We start from the raw sequence: 25939 nt of genomic DNA, 5'->3' as shown, positions 1-25939 counted from the left end.
AATCGATTTGTTGTTCTAATTTTAAATTCGAAATTCGAATACCAACTACTTAGATCAAGTATGTCACACATTAACCTCTACTATTGTTAAAAAAATATTATTAGTCGGAAAAAGACTATAAAGGGCCTATTGAATTTCCGGTCGGAATATTAATAATTCAAAGGTAGAATGAAATATTTATTTACAACTGTTACAAAGTGTTCCCCCGCGTTAGTAGTAAAAATAATGTCTGTATTAAATGATTGTGTGTTTTATTCCTGCCCAACTAACAGCCTGCATATTTAATGTTTTAGATGTTTGCCAAACAAACCGTAGATAGTTATGTAAACAAATCACTAATCAGTAAAAAACAAAATATTTTTAAAAACCTAATCGTGGTTAAAATATTATTATTAAGAACATATTATTATTATTGTGGTTGACCGCTAAAAGTTGGCAAATAGCTAGGAAGTTATAATACATTGTATGTAGTTTCATTCCATAGCATTACAAATATAATATTATGTTAATTTATGTAGTATGTAAAAGTAATCATGCCACTCAGCATTAAATGAGTGACACCCTTTAATATGTATGTTTTGTTGTCAAAACAAAACAATAGAGCAAAAATATTAGTCAGCATTAGATCAGTAGGGTCTGTTTTAATTTGTTAATTGCGACAATCTTGTAGTACAATATGTATAGGTAAATCATTCTATAGTGGCACCATGGGTACGGAAAAAGCGACTCGCAGTTGTAGTGGTATTGTTTGTTAGCATTAAATTAGGCATTGCAGCAAAGAATTCCAATACATACGCGAAACGCCTATGGTGCCATTGTAGAATGATTTACCTATACATACCTACAAACTTATCTAAAGAATCGATGCCACAGTCGAAAACTACCCAATCAAAACTCGCAACTGGACAGAATCTGACATTCGAATGACATTTTCAAAATTGCATCCATATGGTAGTTCGTAGTTTCATTTTTGACCGTTCTTTAGGTAAGTTTGTAGGACTGTACTGCATTTGTATAAATTGGAAGGACAATGCATGAATCCTCACTCAACTCATCGAGTCCGTTACAAGACTCAAGTCACTCGATATAGTTAACCATCACTCTACTCGAATCAAGTCTCTCAGTTCATTCATATAATCAATCTCTTGATCACATCGATCTCACCTGTACATCATTACCCACGATTATAATCTCACGTTATCATCCTTATTATTGTACTCAGTGTTATTCTTGTAACGATCAATAAACTCTCCTCCAAACATCCACGCAACTACGACTTTATCTCCTCTATCTCATCAACTTCCAAATATATTTTGTTATATTAGATTTGTTTATATGTTTGTGTTTATATGCTTTTAAAATACAATATTATTTTATTACGACGTTTTTATTAGCTCGTATTCTTGTTTGTCCAGTACAAATCTTGCAATCGATTGTTAACTAACTTCCCGACTAGCTAGACATTTGAAACTTTTATAATATATCAGAACACGATGACAATGCATTCTTTTAATACGTTTAGCCATTTTTAAGCAGAATTGAATTCATTTTCAGTTAATTCTGTTTTGTATGGAAAGTTATTTCGGAAAAAATTCGTAAAAAGTAAAACACTATTATTGGTTGCTGAGGGGGTTCTAGCAACTAAATTATTAATATATACCTACGTGTGTTCCTATAGAAATCAATATGAAATGTCAAAATAACATTTCAATATTCTATATTTATTCAGTATTTCTATCAAGTACAAAAAAATTAATACATAGAATTGTCATGTTTATATGATTCAACAGATAACTTAAAAACATTGTATATAAAATGTTCTTTTTATCTTGTAATTTATTTTATATAAGTAATCACCAAATGTGTTCAGTTCAAGCTCGGAAAAGTAGCATGGTCAGCATAAATAAACATTATTTTATTCATTTGAATGTTTATAGTTCATATTACCTAATTTAATTAAACTATAAACCATCCAATCGTTGATTGGTCTATCGATAATACATTATGTTGTTAAAAAAAATGCAAAATACCTACTCGAAAGACGTTCAATAAATTAGTAAACCTCCTTCTATAGAGACGGAACATAAATATTTGATATTTAAGCTAAAAAATGATTAAGCAAAACATGTCACATTGCAGATTAATTTAAATCAAACACCGCACAATTGTGCTGACAATAAAACATGTTATGTTTATACAAAAAATGGTGTCAACTGTAAATTCTTAATGGAAAGACATCGTATCAATAATTAAATAAAATCACATTACATAATGTGTAGTATTTATTCCATATTATTTAATAATGATCAGCAGTGACGTCCCTAGATAAAACGCCGCCCCTAGGCAGCACCAAAATGCCGCATCATTTGTTCATACATTATTTTTTATCATCCTTTCATGAGTCCAATATCTAAGAAATATGTTGTATGGATACATTACTAACCAAATATCAGACTAATTTTATTATTCGCAAATCTGCACGTGTCGTTTCTGGTCACCAAGGATGTCGAAGGGAAACGGAAGTAAACTAGATATCGCAAACCCGACAAAACCAGTGAGCTGATTTTTTTAATGAAAAGATATTTTCGTTGTTACTAAGTTAATGTACTTAGCTATTTCTATATATTCCAAATGATTTTCCTCGATTTGCCGCCCCTCAAGTAACTGCCGCTCCCAAGCGATGCTAAATCTGCCTACCCCCACGGGACGTCACTGATGATCAGTACTAGTTTACTCCTCTTACAATAATACTTAATTTTGATCTACATACATTTTCTTTCTCTTTAGTTGAGAAAATTATTACCCATTGAAGCGGACGAAATTGTAGGATGTGATCGAGAAAACTCTATAAATAATCAGAAACGGCGAATCTCGAATCTCAATGATTTTCTTGAAACATCGATAAATTATCACTAGGTTAAGAAGCTGCCGACCACATCAAGAAAATATGATTTCTCGATAAAAAAAAGCCTTAATCGGTTTTGTCGGTAAGAAATTTTTTGGTTGGAAGATCTAAAAAATCAAAAAAAAATGGCATTATGAAGTAATTTTGTAATAATGTCGATTTCTCGAGAAATCAAAAAACCAATCACGAATAATTATTATTATCGAGAAAACAATCAAGTTTCTTCATTTCGAAAATTCTCGAATCTGAAATGAAAATAGTTTTGGTATCCCTGTAATATGCTCTGTTATTTAGCTTTACTAAATTGTATTTAAATCATTTTATTTTTTCCTACCTGTAATAATTGGAAAATCAAAAGTCTCCGAGATAGGCAACGCGGTGCTTACGAAGTGCTCGCGAAGCAGTTTTAAAGTACCTATCTGCCACCAACTTCGTAAATACTTTTCTCGGAGTGAGTTCAAAAAGGTTGCTAACCTCTGCCCTACGCGACTAGCTAGTAATGCTAGTGTATGTGAGCTCTCAATTTAGTAACGGGTAATAATTATACCTAGTCATTATCAAACCCTTTTGATGAAAATCCTATTTCTGTGTCAAGGAAATTTAATTCATACAAGTAACCTAGCATTAAATTTAGGTTCACAATACCGTCAAATCAACAATAATAGCACCATTTTCTGACATACATCCGATGTAAAAATAAATATCAGGCCCTTCCGGAATGATTACTTTAAAAATATTTTATTTATAATATTTTGATTGATGAAGGAGAAGGAATATTAAGTTATTTTCAATATTTACGCATTATCATGATATCGAATGTAGAAAATAAAAACGACGTAACTAACCCTCAGTTTTTCAAAATATGTTTTAATAAACTATTTCTTTTTATTCAACGAATAAGACAAAATATTTGAGAATGTAACATTCCATATTATTAAATATGCATACTTATATAAATAATTAATATATAGAATGTTACATTCTCAAATCATGTGTCTTATTCGTTGAATAAAAAGAAATAGTTTTTTTTTAATTATTAGTAAGTCTAAGTACGTTATAAAAACAAATAATGGAGTAATTCGTGACATCGGTTAGTAATTAAGGAATTAATTGATACCTATCTTAATTTAATATACTAAAACCGATAGTCAACATTATAAAGCAATTCGATAAGCATTCCATGTAACAACAGTTGTTACTTTTAAATCGTTGTAATTTAGTAAGATGCCCGTAGCTTAATTGGAAAAGCATACTGGCGCGAATACAGGTTCAAGTCCAGTCGGATGTCGTATTTTTTCTACAAAAATGATTTTTTTAGTGTGTATGCATGAAATGTTTTCAAATTATCTATATTAAAAAAAAAGGTTTTATTGGATAATAACGTTGTACACGAAAATACAAGTAGTGTCCAAAGGATGTAAGTGCCGATTTATTATCTATACGTAGCTGGCATTTTTTTTAATAAAAGAAGGGGAAAGTGAAGTGAAATATTATTTTTGTTGCTGTTAATTGTTGGTGTTTAATCAACTCAATAGCTAATATCAGATTAGGAATATAAAAACCAAATTATTAATTAGCACGCACTTCGCGGTTTTGTCTTTTTTATATTTTAACTTTGGCCAAAAACCATAACAAAAACGTTTTTGTGCTTCCTGTAAAATTCGATGTATGTGAATATGCGTTAAAGTTTGTCACGTAAACGCGCATTATTGATAATATTGCTAATCTTAACTTGCTAATCATTCAACCGAAACTGCCGTCAAAGCCTTGGTGTATGACATCTGGCTTTTGCATTTTTATCTTCTTGCCATCCCCTATCAACATATTGTCAGCGCCACACTAACTAAAAACACAATTTTTTGAGAGTGGCTACGCGGAAATGCTCTAATTTCAGTGGATGTTGTGTACCTAAGTAAATTTAAAGATTTTTGGCGTATTCGTCTATTTAAGATAGCCGAAAATTAAACAAATAATAAAATAGTATCAAAGTCGGGACCTGACGATCTAAGTGTACTTAAGAGCGGTAGATCGCCTAGGGAGATCACTGGCTATTTGGATTGTTCCTCAACATTAGTGTACAAAATCAACTACGCAAAGTGTATGATGACTCAGGCTATTTGAAAATAAAATGTTTGTCACACCCACCGCACCACTAGTTTTATGATATGCCATAGAAAACTCTTAACTTTAAGTTATACCGTGAACCGAAAAAGTTGAGACCCATAGATTTAAATAAAGATGGCCCATTTGCTAAAAAGTTCATTTAGGAATGTAAAAGTTTATTAGCAAATAAATCTTAAGTGTGAAACTTACCCCAAAATATGAACGCCAATAAATTGTTTCGCAGCTAATTTAACCAGTAACCTGAGTAACCTTATTGTCAGCTTTAGTCTCATCATACTATTAAAGGCTCCGTCTCCATAGAAAATGGATTTTCATCTAAGCTTCGATTTAAATTATCTTAATTATTTTTCTTACTGGTCAAACTGGAATCTGCTCTCTGGAAAATGCATTTGGGTGCTTCCGCATCCAAGCTGCAGTAAAAAGACTGCAAGTGCAAGTCCTGCACTCCATCTCCTCCGCATTTTGATGAAAAGATCTGAAAATAACAAAAAAAAAATTATTTAATAAATCACTAAAATCGTTACAAAAATACATTTTTAGAAAGTACAAAATGATAAACAAAGTTGTATACCTACATAATATTTATTAGTTTTATTTTTAAGCCTCGTCTCTACGGAACAACTCTTGGCACACCTTAGAACTAATGAAATATCTAATATATTATAAGATCACTTGTGTATTAAAAACTATTAGTTAAAATTTGTCACAATTAAGTAGGTATGACCCCTTTAGCATAGTGGCGTGATACCCGAGAGATGCAGGTTCGATCCTGGATGTCTTACCTTTTTTCTATTGGTTATTTACTATAATATATTTTCACAGAAAAATTTTCAAAATTATGTACATATATATATAAGAATATCATCATCATGATTAGCCAGGGTCAATCCACTGCTGGATAATTGTTAAAAAAATCATTTATCCTTCATTTGCAATCGAGTCTCAAATTGACTTCAAAATATGTGATCTCTTCACTGATCTTTCACGTCATATTTCATATATGTATACTCATACCAGTCATCTCAAAGACAAAAGTGATGAGAAACTGCTTTTCGAACCCTGCGATTATCTGTATTAATGGCACCCAACTCGAGGAAGTCAACAGCTACATCTATCTCGGACAGCAGGTGCCCATAGACGGAAGCATGCATGATGAAATTGCTCGCAGAACAAAGCTGGGATGGAATGCTTTCGGACGTCTGAATAGTATCTTCAAGAATGACCTACCATTATGTCTTAAGCGTAGGGTGTTCAACCAATGTATGCTGCCAGTGCTCACGTATGGCTGCGAGACGTGGACCCTCAACACGAGAGATATTCAAAGGCTAAGAGTCGCACAGCGAGGCATGGAGAGGTGTATGTTGGGCATCACGCGAAAGGACCGTAAGAGAAACGAATGGGTTAGGAAGCAGACAGGAGTACGCGATGTAATAGACGTTGCCAAACAGCTGAAATGGAGATGGGCGGGGCACATTGCTCGCCGAAAGGATGGCCGCTGGACAAATGCCGTCATCCAATGGTACCCAAGGGGCACGAAACGGCCACAGGGTTGCCCCAAAAGCCGCTGGATTGACGAACTGATAAAGTTCGGCGGAAATACGTGGCAGCGAACGACACAAGACCGAGAGAGTTGGAAGAATCTTGGGGAGACATTCATCCAGCAGTGGATTGACCCCGGCTGATGATGATACCAGTCATACCAAATAACGTATTAAATACCTGATTTTAATAATCCTATGGTCGAAAAATCGACAAAAGAATATTACATCTAACTCGTATGTTGTTAGTATTATCTATAGTTGTAACTTTTAAATAAACGAAACAAAGTGAGAAAGTGAAATAGAAATACTATATATAAAAACGTACTGGTGTATTAACTAGGCGGGATAGTGAATAGATAGTCGGTAACTAGCCCTTGACCGTCTCTCTGGCGCGTCCGAATCCAATAATTCGCCACCTTTTCGTACCAAAATGTGCGTGGCCATGAAATATTCATAATAACTTAGTACGCCGCCGTAGTGAACGGTCGATTTGTTTTATCCGCTCGATAATTGATTTTAAAAAGTAAATTCTTTTAATATTACATAACCATAGAAGACAATAACAATAGTGTGTGACTTGTGTACATAAATATATTGATTAATCTTTATTTAATTATTAATGTGTTAAAACAAATCAATATTTTATAAATAATACTTTATACCCGTGCATTACATAACCCAAATTTGATTCCAATTTTTGTTCATTCTGTTTGTGCCAGTGCCGTGATCAATTAGCAGTAATAGCCAATTACCATAATCATTATTACTGTACCGCGCTCAACGATATTATTTACAAGTACCTATATTTTACCATAATTAATAATACTCGCGATGCCGTGTGCTATTTTAAACTGCGCGTTGACGACCGGAGCTGCAGCTGACTTGGAATGCAGTACTTGCAAATTATCCTTCCATCATCAGTGTATCGGATTACCTGCTTCAACATTAAAAAAAATGACCTCCAGCACCCGATCAAAATGGAAGTGCGCCAGCTGCAGTAAGTGTGACGCCACTAATACCCCTGCTAAATCTGTCGTCGGTTCACAGAAATCACATGATAATCCCAGTTTGACTGACATATTTAATGTAGTTAAGGGCATTCAAATTGATATCTTGGAATTTAAAGATCTAAAAAAAGAAATTTTAGACATAAAAAAATACTTAAATTTTATGGACGAAAAATTCTTGTCCTTCGACAAGAAGTTTAAAGAACTTGAAAACAAAATTAACAAAATAAACAATTTAGAAACCCATTTAGAAGCGGTCAAAATTAAATTAAATGACCTTCAAGAAGAAAATAACAAAAATGCTCAGTGGGATCGTCTCCTTAATGTGGAGATAATTGGAATTCCAGAAAGAAAAGACGAAGACCTCCGTAAAATTGTCTCTATGCTAGGGGCCAAAATCGGAGTAGCCATTCCTCCCAACGATGTCGATTATGTCTCAAGAATTAAGCAATTCACGCCCGTTCCGAACAGACCCAACCCAATTATATTAAGGCTTTGCCGTAGGGATATGAAAGCTGAAATAATATCGGGAGCGCGAAAATCTAAATCCGGCGGAAAAATGCTACATTCTGCCGATATCGGCATCCCAGGATCATCACTCCCAGTGTACATTAATGAACATCTGACTAAACAAAACAAAATACTGCTAAAACTTACTAAAACCAAGGCAAAAGATCTGGGGTTTACTTATACCTGGGTCAGAAATGGTCGAATTTTCACAAGGAAAAACGATACCTCCCCGGCTATTTGTATAGCAAAAGAGGAAGAATTAGGGAAAATGAAATAAACTATACAATGAAACTCACCTTCGTGAGCACTTCACTTTTTATTAATCTTGAGATACCGAGGAATATCATATTATTTTGTGTAATTAACTTTATTGGTGCAACGATATATTTTTATTTAACTATTTATTACTTAAGTTATCTCAGGCTCTGATATCCAAATTTATTATCAAAACGTACGTGGAGTCCGCACGAAGACGCACGACTTTTTAAATAGTGTCCTTAACTGCGACTATGATATAATTTGTCTTACTGAAACTTGGCTTTTGGACGAAATTAGGGATCACGAACTAATTGACTTTAGGTATAACATTTTTCGCCGAGATCGCGATTATAAATCAGTTGGGAAAAAAATGGGTGGTGGTGTATTAATCGCAGTGAAATTGGAATTCAGTGCATCCCTTCAACCTCAGTGGAATAGTAGTGCCGAGGATCTTTGGGTCACCCTGAAGACTGAAAGTCTCGCTAAAATTATAAATCTATGTTGTTCCTACCATCCACGCGGAACCGATTTTAAAACCAATCTTAGCGCGCACTTGGAAAAAAGCTCTACCATATATCATTCTCATACTGATGAAGTTTTTATTATGGTAGGAGATTACAATCTTCCAAATTTAGACTGGACATCATCTGATGACGTCAACTATCTCCACCCTGATTACAACATTGATCCGTTTTGTACCAGTTTAACTGATTTTTTATCCTTCACGAACATGCATCAATTTAACTCTAATTGTAATATTAATAATCGTATTCTTGATCTTGTAATTTCTGACATTAGTAACTGCGTGGTTACCTCGTGCATTACACCCCTTACTCCAGAAGACGCACATCATAAATCCCTTATTATTAATTTTAGTATAACCAAAAAGAAAACGTTACAAGCGGCTGTTCGTGAGACATATTTATTTAAAAATTGCGATTATACCAAACTCAAAAAGGATCTCTCTGCAGTATCTTGGGAAACTATTATGTTACCAAACATGAATTTGGAAGAGGCCTCGGCTTGTTTCTATGCTAAACTTTGGGAGTTAATTGATACTAACGTACCGAAAAAATGCATAACTCCAATTCATCGTTATCCTCCCTGGTTTTCCAAACCCCTAATAAAAGTTATAAATGAAAAACTAAAGTATCATAGGAAATGGAAAAAGTACAGTAGCCCCATAGATTACGATACATTTGTCATTTTAAGAAAAAGGCAAAAACGCCTTGCTAAAAAATGTTATGAAGACTTTATCTTACGGGCATAAAAATCCATTAAGCGAAACTCAAAATCTTTTTGGTCATTCGTTAAATCCAAATCCAATGGGTCCAATATTCCCGGTGAAATGCTCCTTGATGAAAAAATTGTTTCGGATGGCAAATCTATATGTAATTTATTCAATGACTATTTTAAATCTGTATTTATTCCGTCATCCTTACAAACACCTGTTTTGCAAGATGTTAGCACTATGATAATTAATTCAATAATATTCACTCCGTCATCAGTTCTTTCATACATCAAAAACATAGACATAAATAAAGGCGCCGGTTCTGATCGTATTCCTCCCATTTTGATTGCTTCTTGTGGAGAAGAATTGGCCTCCCCGTTATCAATTTTATTTAACTTTTCTGTTAAAAGCGGATGTTTTCCTGATGTATGGAAGAAAGCATTAATTACTCCAATATTTAAAAGTGGGGACAAAAGCGTCATTACTAACTACAGGCCGATATCCAAACTTCCTTTTTTCGGAAAATTGTTAGAAAAGATCATTTCCGACCATATTTTTGCAGCTCTACGTAACTTCATCACACCAAATCAACATGGTTTTTTTAGGAGACGCTCCGTAGAAACTAACCTACTCGAATTCACTGATTTCATACTTAATTCAATGGGCAGTAAAACACAAGTGGACGCTATATATACGGACTTTTCTAAAGCTTTCGACAAAATCAATCACTGCATCTTACTTAAAAAACTCTGGGCCCTGGGGATTCACGGGGATTTATTCCGTTGGATTTCTTCATACATCTCAAATCGGTCGCAAGCTGTTGCAATTAAAGGATTCGTCTCCAGTTTTATACACATTCCATCTGGAGTACCGCAGGGGTCCCACCTTGGTCCCTTATTGTTCATCTTATATATTAATGATATGAGCACCTGTTTTCTTAACTCACAATTTTCCATCTATGCAGATGACACAAAAATATATAAAAATATCTCTTCAGTTGATGATTGTATTGAGTTACAATCTGACTTAGATAGACTGTAAAGATACTGTCAACTGAATCACCTTTATCTAAACGTCAACAAATGCTCGTCAATAACATTCTCCAGAAGTATGAACCCCGTCATCACACCATACAAACTAGGAGTCGAACCCTTGAAACGCAGCTCAAAAATACGTGACCTGGGTGTTATAATGGATAATAAAATGAATTTTAACGCTCATATCAATGAAACCATCAATAAAGCATTAAAATTACTAGGTTTTATCCTTCGGATCTCTAAACCATTCAGATCACCTGATGTTCTGAAGGTTCTTTACTTCTCATATGTTAGATCCTTAGTTGAGTAAGCCTCTGTCGTGTGGAATCCACAGTACGTTACTTATATAAATCGGCTCGAAGCGGTGCAAAAGCGATTTTGCAAGCACGTTAATTTTAAAGCCTACTGTTATGATTTATCTAATTCTACTTCGACCGCTGCAACTTTTATGGTACCATCTTTGGAAAGTCGACGTTCTATATCTGATCAATATTTTCTTTTTAAAATTATCAATGGTTTTGTTGACTCGCCAAACCTACTCGAAAGGGTGGGTTTCCATTGTCCATCAAGATTTACACGAAACCAGACTATGTACCATATCAGTCGTAGCGGTTCTAATTATGCACAAAACTCCTTTATTCGGCGCTCTTGTTTAAATTATAATATGTATTTCTCCACCGTTGACCCTTTTAATAATTCACCTGTTTCATTTAAACATGCTATCTCAAAAATTTTGTATAAATAGATATATAATGTATTTACTTATACATATACATATGTATTTATATTAATTCTTTTATTTTTTATGTTACTTTTTTATTTTTCTTTTTTATCTTTTGTATATTATTTAATTATTCATTATTCTTCCTCATTTTTCTCATTTTTTCTTATGTAATCTTCTCATGTAATTTCTTTATATTTATGTTATTTTACTCTCTATCTTGTTAGGCTTAACTATATTATAATGTATATATGGAAACTTTGCTGGTTGCATTAACTTTTTATTATTATATTATAAATTTCTGTTATCAATATGTAACTGTTTGTTTTCCTTAATAAATAAAAAAAAAAAAAAAAAAAAAAATTTATTGATACTTTGATCAATACTCGTATCTATGTTTTGTATTTCGTGTGAAAAGCGAAATATACTTAATATTATTTAATCTCCCAGAATCCGTAGTTTTAATAATTGTAGTTAAACAAACCCTCCGATGTAAACCCTTACATATCAATACAAACTGGAGTTTCCTTTTTTTAAACGTATTAATAATGAACCCAACTAAAATTATTATTTTTGTTCATTGTAAAAGCGCGTATTTTCCAAGCGTGATTACCATACTGATTCGTCATTTATTACTCAATTTTTTAATGCGTATTATTTAACACATTTCATTCAAAACATATACATTTCTCTAAATACGTATTAAACTCTAACATTTTCGGCATAAGAGCATTTTTTGGGAAATTCTGAAGACAAATTTGACTGTTTTCCGTTTTAGCTATTTTTGCAGACATAAATTTTATTGCTTTTTGCGAGATTTAATAAGCGAATCGAGCCGAGTTTCCCATTTTACGATACTCCTGTCAGGCCATTACAACTACCACAAAACAGATTAATACAGTGACGTCCCGTGAGGGTAGACAGATTGAGCGTCGCTTGGGGGCGGCAGTTACTCGAAGGGCGGCAAATCGAGGAGAATCATTTGGAATAGTTATATGGAAATAGCTACCTAAACTTAGTAATAACGAAAATACTTTTCTATTAAAAATCAGCTCACTGGTTTTATCGGGTTCGCGATATCTAGTTTACTTCCGTTGCCCTTCGACGTCCTTGGTGATCAAAAACGACACGTGCAGATTTTCGAATAATTAGTCTGATATTTTGTTAGTAATGTATTCATACAACACATTTCTTAGATATTGGACTCATGAAAGGATGATAAAAATACTGTATAAAAATGAGGCGGCTTTTATCGCTGCCTAGGGGCGGCATTTTATCTAGGGACGTCACTGGATTGATAAATATAATTCCGATAAGCTATATCCCAATACACTATATTTTGATGCAGGGTTTTGAATGTGTGAGTGCTTACGAAAATGACCCACACATTATAGACATGCAATAGTGTGTGTTATACACCAACATTGCATGAGCGCCAGTGCATAAAACGAGAGCAGTTGTCAGAACGAATGCGAACCTGTATTCTTGACACGTGTTTAAGTTTATCCCGTATCTTTCCACGACCGAGATCGGTTGCCTGTTTTTCCAAACCCGTTAGGTATTTAGTTCCCATTAACGTATGGCTGTCAAAAACACGATGGTTTATGGCGGGGCAAATATCCATTGAAGTGATTTTTTTTTCGAGTGTATGACCACCTCAAAAATATGTAGCTATATGATAATATGATGATTGATATAATTAAATGATAATTCACGCGTATGATTGTATTTTATAATTATTTTAGCGAGTTGTTTCCTGTCTAATAAAAGTGGCTATTTATCCAATATGGCGAAAAGTCGCATATTACTTGGTTACCACAAAATTGTCGCGATAAGTACTCCATAATACTATGATGCTTAGTGCCGACAAGTCAATAATTCAAATTAATTTATTTAAAAATCCCCGGAATGCCGTTAATTTTACCGCGGAATACCATTTTGGTAACACTATTGTAAAACATCACATTGCTCTTAATCGTAGCGGCATGTAGGGGGGTCCGCCAAACATCCTGGCCTGATGGCCCACTTCTAGATATGCGGCCATGGACGTACCTTTCGAATCAATACCAATCAATGTCTCATTAGTGCGTAGCATTCTTGAATATGGGTCGATTATCTGGTGTCCTTATGAGGTTTCCTATAAGCTTATTTTAGAACGCGTCCAGAAGAAATTTCTTCGAGGTCTTTATTTTAAGACATTTAACTATTTTCCTTTCAATAACTCGTCAAATAATTATTTTCCAACTGCCTTTTTACAAGGCATGCTTACTTTTCACTCTCTTGAATCTCGTCGGTCTATTCTTCTCTTGAAACACTTTTGCTTGTTAGCGCGAGGGATGGTTTCCAATCCTGGTGTCCCTTAAATTTTAATTTACATGCGCCTGCCAATTACCTACGTGGTCGCAGCCATGATTTATTCCGGATCGGAACCGCGTCCTCGTGTCAAACCTATCAGGCACCATTAGCGAGGGCTGCTAGATTATTAAATGCGCTCCCTAAAGACATATACATCTTCAGTGATGTACTTTGCATTTTGTATTTGAAACTTTATTTTTCTGTGTAAAATTGTATATTTTTTGTTTTCAAAATTTTATTTTTCTGTATTAAATTGTACTTAAGTATGTTTTGATTTAAATTGTTTTTATGTTATTAGTATTATTATATTATATATTGTAATATTTGTTATAATGTAAATCTCATGTTGTGTACGCCTTGAACTTAGATTTGTATGTCCACAATGTTTTGTATTCTTAAATAAATAAATACTAATTTTAAAATAACGCATCAAAAAAATTCGTATACACAGAGATAATTTGCCAAGTCCTTGTATAACAAAAAACTTCGACAAATACTCGAAATCAAGATCTTTTTTCCAAGATCCAAATTGTAGAGATACTCGCCTAAATGATAAGTATAAGCCTGAGTGGACAGCGTTCGGCGGGGCGTTAGCGACGTGCGCAAACGTATAACCGTGTGTGAAAATGTTCGTAGACAATGTTTTTTTTGGTTATATGTTTATACAGTTATATGTTTGAGTTGCTGTCCTGTCCGCTGTCCACGCAGGCCTTACACTAAGAATAAAATCTATCGATAGAAAAATGTACAGATATCAAAAGAACGCAACTTTTTCCGATCTGAAAAAAGGGTCACAAGGGGGGCTGACAGGGCTCTAGCCTTGTTTCCTGGGCTCTGGGGGGGTCGGCGTGGTGGGTCGACCTGATAAGTGAGATAAACCCACATCACAAAGTCAAACCCATCACTAATGGGAAAAAAAGTCGTTTGACAACTCCATAATAATTCAAGTGGATTTATTCAACAATACAAAAAAATCGCTAAAAATACACCGAATACCCTTAATTTTACCTAAAACAACATTTAGAAAACGATTCTGTGTAGATCGTCTTACTGTCTTCAACCCTAGCGATGGGTAGGGGGGTCCGCTTCAAGATGTGGGGCCATGAAAAGGGTAGTCTGTTAATTATTTCAAATGTATAACGTAAATAATATAATATCCACTTTCCATCTCTTACTTCTACTGAATGCTGACAATTGCGCCGTTTATTAACAAAAAAAATCGGTGTGTGTACTTATGTACGCGCGTTAGAAGTTATACTTCTTTGACGTAACAAAACAAAAACAAAACTTGTGATAAACTAGATTCTTCGACTTTAAATTAGACACTCAAGAAAAAGGACCGCTTATTGGAACGCCGTTGGTTTATTTCTATGCACTTTAACTTATATTACTAAATTATAGAATTATTTATCGTTGTTTTTATTTTTAAAGAAACAACTGCCACTATGACGTTTAATCGTTTGTTTACGTAAGGAATTGCAAATGGCCGAAAATAATAAATACGCTGCCTAGGCAACGGAACAATTCTAAACTATAATATTATACTCTTTATAATCGTCACGATTGCAGTATCATACTGTGGCGTAAAGGTAGTGCGTTCGGCTGATAACCGAACGATCGGTGGTTCTAATCCAATCGAGTGCGTTTTTTTTCGTATGAAAAAATAAATTATGTGTTAAATGTCATACGCCAAAAATACACTCTGATCTGATTTCCCAAACGCGCCAAAATAAGTATAACTTCAAAAAAAACAAATAATTCACTGTTATCGTATTAAAAATACTGACAGATGTCGATAGAAACTGCATGGGTATTGTCGTGTCCTCAATATCGCTCCATAACAGATAAACAAAAGATGACTCATGTAAATAGTTTGTTTTTTCACTTTGTTCTCGAAATTTTCTATTGCCCCACATCCTGTCACCTGTATCGTCTGCCTCGTCGATTTTCCACGGTCAAAGCTGTTGTAATTGCCGAGGTTACAAAGACAATGTCATACAATCCGCGAATCACTAATTTCCTCATCAGCCTCGCAAAAATCAAGTGTTTTTGTGCACTCTGATTAAGTGGGGTTATCTATGCGATCAATTCAATAAAAAAGTATTTAATTTACAATATAAATTAATATTCTCATAATAAATACGTATTTAATTTTGAATATAATATGTAGTTAATTACGTCGATGATCTTGACAAAATGTAGATTGTGTTATTTTTATTGTATTTCAGAAAAATAATAATAATATTTATTTTATACCATAACGTTATTAGCCAATGCGCGACAATAAACCTACAATCAATCAGAGTTAGTTGTTCTCTAATCAAAGTGCTACCTTTTAGCGGATTCCACTAGTCGCAGATGACACAATTGATTCGTCAGAAAAATTAAATACGGTACTCGAAACAGTTCAAACCAATTATACAAATAATATTAAACTATAAATCACAAAATATTAGATAAGTAAAAAAATACCCAGAGCATAACAAAATCCCTGCAACTAACGTCAAAAAACTCTGTAACCACTGAAATAAATACGTACCTACTTGCACACAAAACTAATATAATTATTGTGTTATCAAAATTGTCATTTTCAATAATAATAATTGTATAGGGAAAAGATACATTCTTATATTTACTACTTACTTACGTTGATAGTCGGGATTTATTGTTTTTATTTTACTTTTTTATCTTGAGAATCTTCAAAATCAGACAGAGCCTTTAATATCCAAACCCACCATTGGTTACAAATCCTGTCTCCGTCATTGTCGTCTCAAAATTTATATATTTTTATTACATATTTTCTTGTATCATTTACGGAAAATGCAATACGTCCAGCGCTCAAAATGGAAAATTTTACGAACCGGAGCGCGCTATAATTTTATTAAAACATATTTTTCTAATTTTATGTATATTATTTTATATAAATAGGTGTGTTAGATTTTTTTATTATATAGGTATTTATCTAACGCATACGATCAAATGAACAGGGGCTTACGACACATCCTAAATTTTATTTTTTTACCATGAGTGAGATAAGTTTTATGGTAAACTTAACAGTAAATTTACCAGAAACGCCATATGGAATTTTTCACGAGAGGGAGCGATAATTTAGGGCATTTCACGAACCGGAGCTGAGCTCCGGTGAGCTTCGGTCCATTCCGAGCTCGGATTAAACAAACTCATCGGAAATAAGAACCAACATAATTATTGTAAAAGCGTCTAGCATCAGAAATTGGAACTCACATCTTTCACTTTCTGGGTGAATACTCGTTTGAGCTAGGTACCGATCTGTAGATATTTAATTAATTTTTACAAGTATGTTATCGTATGTAAATTAATTTTAATAAATCTGGTGTACCATTCTAGGTTGTTTAATACAAGTTGTAAACTGTTTGTAGTGTCGAAAAACAGTAGATTTAAAGCCATACCTTCACCAAATGCGCATTTTGCATACTATGATGTCCATTTAAAAAATTCTAAAAGGTAATATCATCATCATCATCATCGGCACTACAACTCAATGTGGGTCTTGGCCGCCTCCAGGAAACGTCTCCACTACCCTATGTCTGCCGCAAATTCCCTCCACCACCTTAGTCTCAGGGATGCTGTGTCTCTTTCTATACAGTCCAGCCACCGCAGTCTATGTCTCCCGACCCTCTCTTTTCCTTCTGGTCTGTTGAAGAGAAGCCTCTTTGGTGGTTGGGTGTCTTCCATCCTTGAGACATGGCCTGCCCAACGAAGTCGCCCTACTTTCAAGTGTGAGACTACAGGAGGATCTTCATACAACGCATATAGCTCATGGTTGCACCTTCAGTTCCGAAGACTCTTCTTAATATCTTTCTTTCAAAGATATCCAGCTTCCTCACATCTTTTTTTTGATAAAGCACAGCATTCCGACTCATAGGTTAATATTGGTCTGATGAGGGTTTTGTATAACTTTATCTTAGTTTTCTTTGAGAGGAGTCTTGATCTGAAGTGTCTCTGTAAACCGTAGTAAGATTTGTTTGCCAGAGTAATCCTTCTGCTAACTTCTTGGCTGATCCTGATAAGGTAATATGGATACAGATAATATATAAGGCAAATAAAGGAATATTTGGAAATATTACTATTTTCGATAACAGTTTTCATGAAAATTATTATTTTATTGCATTGTCACGTTGAACATTAATAATTATTACTCTATTATACATAATTGTTTGGCTTTTCCAAGCTACCAATCGAAAATATGTTTATCAGAATCAAACAAAAGAGAATTTTCTCCACGTCAATCTATGTTCAAATTTTTTTTTCTATTCTTCCGTTTTTCAAAATTTTAACGAAAATACAGTACGGTTTTTGAATAAATCTAAATGATATAACGCTAAAATAAACGACTGTCCTCTAAAATAACTGATGAAATGGTAATCGCATCCACAATAGAAGAATAGTTTACATAACATATTTTTAAATCGCCTGAAGAAGGCAAGCACCGATGCATACGTATATTAGGTATATCGTTGTGATTTAAATTAAGTTGCCAGTGATTTAAATTAAGATTGTTCGAAATTATTATTTTTTCAAACAGTCTGCGACACAACAGCGTTGCCAATTCAGCGTTTTTCTTGCCAGATCTAGCATTTTTTGATAAGCATATAGCTTGCAAAAAACGCATCTGGCTTGTGGCGTTTTTACTAGCACTTTTGATGACTCCAACAGCTTTAAATGTGCTGGAAATACGCTACCTACCTAAATATTTAGTTTCTTTATTTTCGTGCGCATCAGATACCTACTTCATATTGGTAGGTCGGTACCTATTTTAGTAGCGTGAGAAATAAAACAAAATAAAAAATAGTTTAACACGTTGAAACAATATGAGTATTCATGGCCTAATGTTGAAATGGTATCATGTAATTTAATGTGACATCAGTTTGACGATTATCGGAATGACATGAAATGAAACTTGAACACCGTTGACACAATTTTGTCATTTGTTGTCAATTTTGAAATACATTTCTGTTAAAATGTGTAGTTTTTACGCATATAGACATTTTTTAGATTTTTTACCCTTTTTTTTGATACGCGAAAGGAAATATATTGACTTCAGTCTTGGTAGAATAAGTAAATTTACTTGCAATTTTATTTTCACAAAATATAGCGTTTTTTCCTGCCAAATAGCTTGTTTTTGTACCCCGTCTGGCATATTTTTGTCAAAGATAGTTGACAACACTGGACGCAACGCCCATTGGTGTTATTTTTTATCCCTCATTTTGAATACCATTGTATTAAATGATTATTTTACATATTATATATAATACCGGACTAATAATAGAAAATGTTATATTTTAAGTATGTTTAAGGGCGACAATTTGCCTAGAAACGTCACTGATTACAAGTTTATATAATAATTTTATATTGGAGAGCCATTTTATGTCTCTGACTTCGCGAAGATTTATCGCTAAAGCCAGCCCTGCATAATGTGAACAATAATTTATTAATGGTGGAAAACATATTATTATATTATTACAGTAGGTTCGTAAAATTATTTGATTTCTGGGAAAGTTAACACAAAAATATTCACAATTAAATTTCATTGTACAGAATACAGATATAACTAAATACATGTGTCCTTATGAGGTTACCTATAAGCTTATTTTAGAACGCGTCCAGAAGAAATTTATTCTATTTCTTTATTTTAAGGTAGGTATAAATAACTACTTTCCTTTCGATAATTCGTCAAATGATTATTTTCTGACTGCCATTCTACAAGGCATGCTTACTTTTCACTCTCTTGAATCTCATAGGTCACTTCTGCTCTTGAAACATTTTTCCAATCCTGGTGTCCTAAAGAATATGAATTTACATGCGCCTGTCAATTACCTACGTGGTCGCAGCCATGATTCTTATGGATCGGAACCGTTTCCTCGTGTCAGGCCTATCAGGCACCATTAGCGAGGGGTGCAAGACTAGTCAATGCGATCCCCAAAGACGTAGACATTTTCGGTGACGTGCTATGTAGGTATTTTGTATTCAAAATTTTATTTGTCTGCATATGTTTTTTTAATTAAGTATTACTATTACATATACTATTCTCTTCTTCTCTCTTGTGAGGGTAATATTTGTTATAATGTAAATCTCATATTGTGAACGTCTTGAATTTAGATTTGTTATGCCCACAATGTTTTGTTTTCTTAAATAAATGAAAAAAAAATCGGTGTGTGTACGTATGTACGCGCGTTAGAAGTTATACTTCTTTGGCGTAACAAAACAAAAACAAAACTTGCGATAAGCTAGATTCTTTGACTAGCTCTTAATTATCTTGTTAAATTACACACTCAAGAAAAAGGACCGCTTATTGGAACGCCGTTGGTTTATTTCTATACACTTTAACTTATATCACTAAATTATATAATTATTTATCGTTGTTTTTATTTTTAAAGTAACAACATGACGTTTAATAGTTTGTTTACGTAAGGAATTGCAAATGGCCGACAATAATAAATTCGCTACCTAAGCAACGGAACAATTCTAAACTGTAATATTATACTGTATAAAAAAATTCGCTGTCTAGGCAACGGAACAATTCTAAACTAAAATATTATACTGTATAATCGTCACGACTGTAGTACGAGTATCATCCTGTGGCGTAAAGGCAGTGCGTTCGGCTATAAATTATGTGTTACATGTCACACGCCAAAAATACACTCTGATCTGATTTTCCAAACGCGTCTAAAGAAGTATAACTTCAATAAATGATAACACAAGGTCGCTGTGAATTTCAAGAATGCCTGCTAACCTTAGTTAAAATAGGATACAATTACAGGGTCTGTATCATTAGTCCCCTCACGATCATGAAAGTCATTATATTTTAGTAGGTAATAATAGTAATTTTAATATAATTAATTAATATGAAAGAAAACTCTATTTTCCCTAATAAATGTAATAAGCTAACACGAATAGACTAATAAGAACCATTAATATCAATCAATTCATCAAACTACTGTTCATTGACATTTTATAAATAGGATAATTTAATAATAATCATATTTGTGGCTAGGTATTTTTTGTCAATAAAATATAGCTCATCAATCATTTCTATAACAAATATAATACATACAGTCGGTGAACTTACCTTCACGAAATGTACATCATAATTCATATTAATTTCAGGTGCTTATTTCCTAAAACCAATAAGTCCACAGTGTAGTCAAAATCTAAATAGGTAATATTATATTATAAATATTATGTAAAATAAATTATTATAATATGTTTAATTTCTGACAAATTAACGATCGATAACTTCCAAAACCCGCTAAAATAATACATTTTTTTATATTAATGATTCACAGAAACGATTATTCAGCGGTGATTTTCTTTGACGCAGATCTTGCAATCGATTCGTCATATATTATGATTTAAAAGCGGGGCTTGAAAACCTGTCATACAATTATTATATTATACCAAACAAACAAACACACACAAAAAAATCAACCAATAATATTTATATTATAATATATTATCACCACTGCCATTTACAATAATATAATATGAAGGAGATGCATTATGTTATATTTTGTACTAGATACATTGGTAGTTGGAATTTATTTTGTATCGTGAGGGTCTTTCAAATTAATCAGTACCTTGGAGCTCCAAGTCCCTAAGCCTCCCAATGCTATATATGTAATTAAAATTATCATGACTTAAATATACGATATAAAAAGGAACACACCTTGAATACGCTTGAAACACACACTCCTCGTGTATGGTTAATATTAAATTGTGTACTTATCAGTACGTATTTGAAAATACAAGCCTCATATATGTATGTAATTGGCAAACTAAGATATACAATATTATGCCGATTGGTACTTATCAGTGCCGTGCGGTCCATATATGCTGTAGTTGCTCCGCATCTCCAGAAATAGTAATTTAATTAATTAATATTTAATTAATAATTAAATAATTTTGTACTTTGTAATAATATTATGATGTCCGTATGTATTGTGCAGTCAATTAAACTAAATTTTACTTCTAAAGGTTCTTGTTATTATTAATATTAAGTAGTTATTTTCAAAAATATATCAAATCTTCCAGGCTGCAGGACCACATACTATACTACTTCATCGGTCAGATTAAATGTTCTATTACCAATGTAGTAAATATTAGGTAGGGTGAGTTTTTATTATATTACATTTTTCAACAGCATCCCTATAAGCAAAAGACACCGCACGTCACTGGTACATAATATAATATTTAATTAAGTATTTGGTATATATTATTATTTTAACCTTTATATTAATTTCTGACATATTGTGATAGCAATATAATACATTGAAAGCTGTAATAAGCCTGACAAATTAAAAAATAATTATGTTCTATAAAATAATAATTGATTCTTAGGTATTTTGTTATTTTAATGACCATTTAATTCTAATAATATGCTAAAGTAGTTACCTACTGGTTTTTCTGAGAACCTAAATATAATTAACAATATAAAGGATTTATGTCTAACTTTATCATTATTTAGATTTTTTTTTAGATTAATATTTCATGAAAACCAATATACTTACAATGTGTGTGGTTATTCCAAGTTCTCTCTTTGCTAATAATTATAGTAAAAAGATAATACGTACCATAGACAAAAGATATATTTGAATACAGTGTTCATAAATGGTACATAAACTATTCATTATTTTTTGTTACTATTTTAATGGCTGTTGTTTGAATACCTACCAACGGTTTAATAATGATCATTAGTTCACAATAATATTGTTTTTAAAAATAAACGATTTTTTTAATCTACTAAATGACTGATATACGGACGTACTTACTTTGTAATGACTTATGACTGTTGTCATTATTCATTTGTAATAAAAAATATAAATATACTGCAATATATCCTTTATGGTGGACCGCCATGATCAGAAGAGTGGAAAATTTAAGTGTTTCGTAAAATTCAAATGAGACTGAATGTCAATGGCGAAGGGTGGAGGTAGGCTGTAAAAAATCTGCCTTGAATAGTGCAAACTAGACCTTGTCAGTCATACGTATTTGTTTTCATTGAAATAAGACTACAATTTATAGACAGGTGGTGTTGCTTCGTTTTTAAAAATCAATTAAACCTTGCGAAAACCGATAATAGTCAAAAAATACTTACTCGTCAATCTATAAAATATCTAAAACTATACAATTAAATCATATATAACATTGGATATGTTATAGATGGAATAATATTTTTTATCTATTATAGTTTGATTTAGGCAGGATTTAATGAGTCTTAAAATATGAACCAACAATTCGAGGGCTTAGTGTCAAACAACACTATCTACAAAAGTGCAACTTTACAGGAGAGCCAAAAATCGTTATTTTAGATTCTTGTAACTCAACACAACAACTTAATAAGAAATTAGAAAAGATTGACATAACGTTGTTTGACTATCATGTAGCCGTAAATGTAAAATAACGTCATCTCAAAAAAAAAAAAAAAACACTTTTTTGTAGATAACGTTGTGTAAGATGTATTATTAATCCAATGAAACAAATATGAATGAAAAATGTGCAAAATTTTGTCGTAGGTATCGTCCAAAATATATCAAAACTATTGTGGTTTGGTTTAGGCAGGGCTTAATTGATTTTTAAAATCTAACAAATACTATATGTAAAATTATTGTAGTCTTAGTTCAATTAAAACAAATACGTATGACCAGCACAGCAAAGTTTATTGTGTACTATTTATGGCGGATCTTAACAGCCTACCTCCACCCTTCGCTACTGCTGGATGTCCTTCTCTCACTTCACTTTTATGTATGTAGGTTCCATTCATACAGAATTAGGGTTTTTTCAATATATTTGATTTGATTATATTATAATTTTATTAATAGTACTATGAGCACTGTTGAACTTAATAATATGTTTGTAATTAAGTATTTCTTTTATTCAACGAATAATTCACAATATTTAAGAATGTAACATTCTAATTATTGAACATACATAATTTTTGAAAACACTTATGAGAAAATATATTATAACCAATATAAAAAATCTTTTTGAAAAAAGTAAAACACCCGGCAGGATTGAACCTGCATCTCTTGGGTTTATGCTCTAATCCACGCATTATCCACTATGCTACGAGGTGACATACTAATGATGACAAACTTTAACTATTGCCCTTTTTTGCTCAGATTTGGAAGAACGCTGATGAGCAGGTATTAAAAAGGCCAATAGGTAGTTAAAGTATATCGTCATTAGTATGTCACCTCGTAGCATAATGGATAATGCGCGGATTAGGGCATAAACCCAGGAGATGAAGGTTCGATTCCTGCCGGGTGTCTTACATTTTTCAAAAAGATTTTTTCTATTGGTTATAATATATTTTATCAGAAGTGTTTTTCAAAATTATGTATTTTTAATAATATTATAGGCGCATGTGTCGAAATAACATATTTATTTTCCTTACATACCGCATTTTTAATTTTTCCTATCCCAATCACTGAAACACCCAGTATGCCCCCTTAAAATGGGATTCGCGAGCTAAAATTAAATTAAAGGTCCTACTGAGGTTACTGTTTTTTGTTAGATATAAAATTATGACAAAAGTGATGAACCTGATTAGCTAAAAATATTTCAATTACATTTAAAATTATGTTACATAAAGCGGTCCACATTAATAAATTCGAACATCACAGTGGCAATGATTTTAAATTGTATGTGAATACATTTTGGGTAATTGAGATTTGGGCCTGCTTTTGTAGCTGCTTTAGTTAATATTTCCAAACGTTGCTGGCATTATTTATACATTTCAATTATTTACATTTCGTGGTTATTCAAAAAAGTACTATTGCTAACATGTTATCAAAATTAAATGACGTGTATGTACCAATCCAAGGAAAAACGTGAAAATTTCAGTGATAGGAATAAATAATTACAAGATAAAAAGAACTGTTTATATACCTACCACGTTTTTAATTTTTCTGTTGAATCATATAAACTTGAAAATACTATGTATTAATAAATAATTTTTTTGTACTTGATAGAAATACTGAATAAATATTATAGAATACAGAAATGTCATTTTGACATTTCGTATTGATTTCCATAGTAACGCACGTATGTATTAATAATTTAGTTGCTAGGACCCCCCTAGCAACCAATAATAGTGAGTAGTAGATATTACCTTTTTTCCGAAACATACAAAACAGAATTAACTGAAAATTAATTCAATTCTGTACAATGTCATCCATTGCAATGCATTTTCCTCCATTTGTCATGTCTAATCTTTTGGTACAAAATTTAAATTATTTTTTGTTATCTATTTGGTAAAAAACTACAAAAATTGTTGAATTGTATTTAATTGGGTTGCATTAACAAATTATAGATATCTGTTTCATGAACTGTTTCGGGTAGCAGATAAGGCAAAGATCGCAATGATGATGGCTGACCTCAGTTAGGGGATGGCACGATAAGAAGAAGATCAAAACTTGCAGTTATATGCCACACTCTCACTCAATCCGAAAAGTATACTGTACGATGGTATAGGGAACTACGCCTCAGTTAAATGCACTACCTATCGCTTTTGCGATATATCATGAGTAGGGATTCCAATCCCGGGATCCCGAGCTATTTTCGATGCCTATAAATCCCGAGATTGGTAAACATAATCCCGAAGACTTCGGGATTGATTTTTTTTATCAATTTTTATGGAAAATAAAATTAAAACGAAAATATAACAGAAAAAATACTTTTAATAACAAATAACTAAATGAGAAAAAAACTGAGTTTGAATGAAGTTTAATTTATACCCATATGTAAGTTGCGGATTCATTTTATTTTTTTACATAAATTAAAAATAATGAGAAAGATTGGAAAAAAACAATGCTTTGGACTTTTAACAAAGTAATTCCACCATGATCTCATACGTTTTACGGCAGTTTCATATTTGACTGACTAATTAGATTTATGAAGCGGAAAGGCCATACACCACGATTTGTTTTATTATTTTAAATCTCGTTAACCCATCCATTAAGTCTTTATTATCAGAAACAGCAATCTCATATTAAATTCACATTATTATTTATATTACAATATTATTTACTCCATTAAACTTACGTATAACAAGATTAAACGTACCTACACAATAAACAATAAAAATGTCTTAAATAGTATAAATTATACTAGATTTATTTTTGAAAATTCTAGGCCAAAGAAGTAAACTTCTAATTTATAAAACAATTATAAGGCCAGTGGTCACTTATGGCTGTGAGACTTGGTGCTTAAC

The 25939-nt window shown here is 32.6% G+C and overlaps 1 protein-coding gene across 1 annotated transcript in view; it reads right to left on the bottom strand.

Annotated features, from left to right (window-relative positions):
* Spn28Dc (Serpin 28Dc) overlaps nucleotides 1-25939 on the bottom strand; it is a 61277-nt gene that overhangs the window by 21705 nt on the left and 13633 nt on the right. The window contains exon 2 of the mRNA XM_085960420.1: nucleotides 5384-5504. Coding sequence (XP_085816546.1) covers nucleotides 5384-5490 — 107 coding nt within the window. The 5' untranslated portion in view covers nucleotides 5491-5504. The remainder of the gene's footprint in view (nucleotides 1-5383; nucleotides 5505-25939) is intronic.

The sequence above is a fragment of the Rhyacophila brunnea genome, unplaced genomic scaffold, assembly GCF_057557595.1.
Source record: "Rhyacophila brunnea isolate RB1 unplaced genomic scaffold, BYU_Rbru_1.0 scaffold_11, whole genome shotgun sequence".
In the NCBI taxonomy this organism is placed as follows: domain Eukaryota; kingdom Metazoa; phylum Arthropoda; class Insecta; order Trichoptera; family Rhyacophilidae; genus Rhyacophila; species Rhyacophila brunnea.
This window is presented reverse-complemented; position numbering and strand designations above follow the sequence as displayed.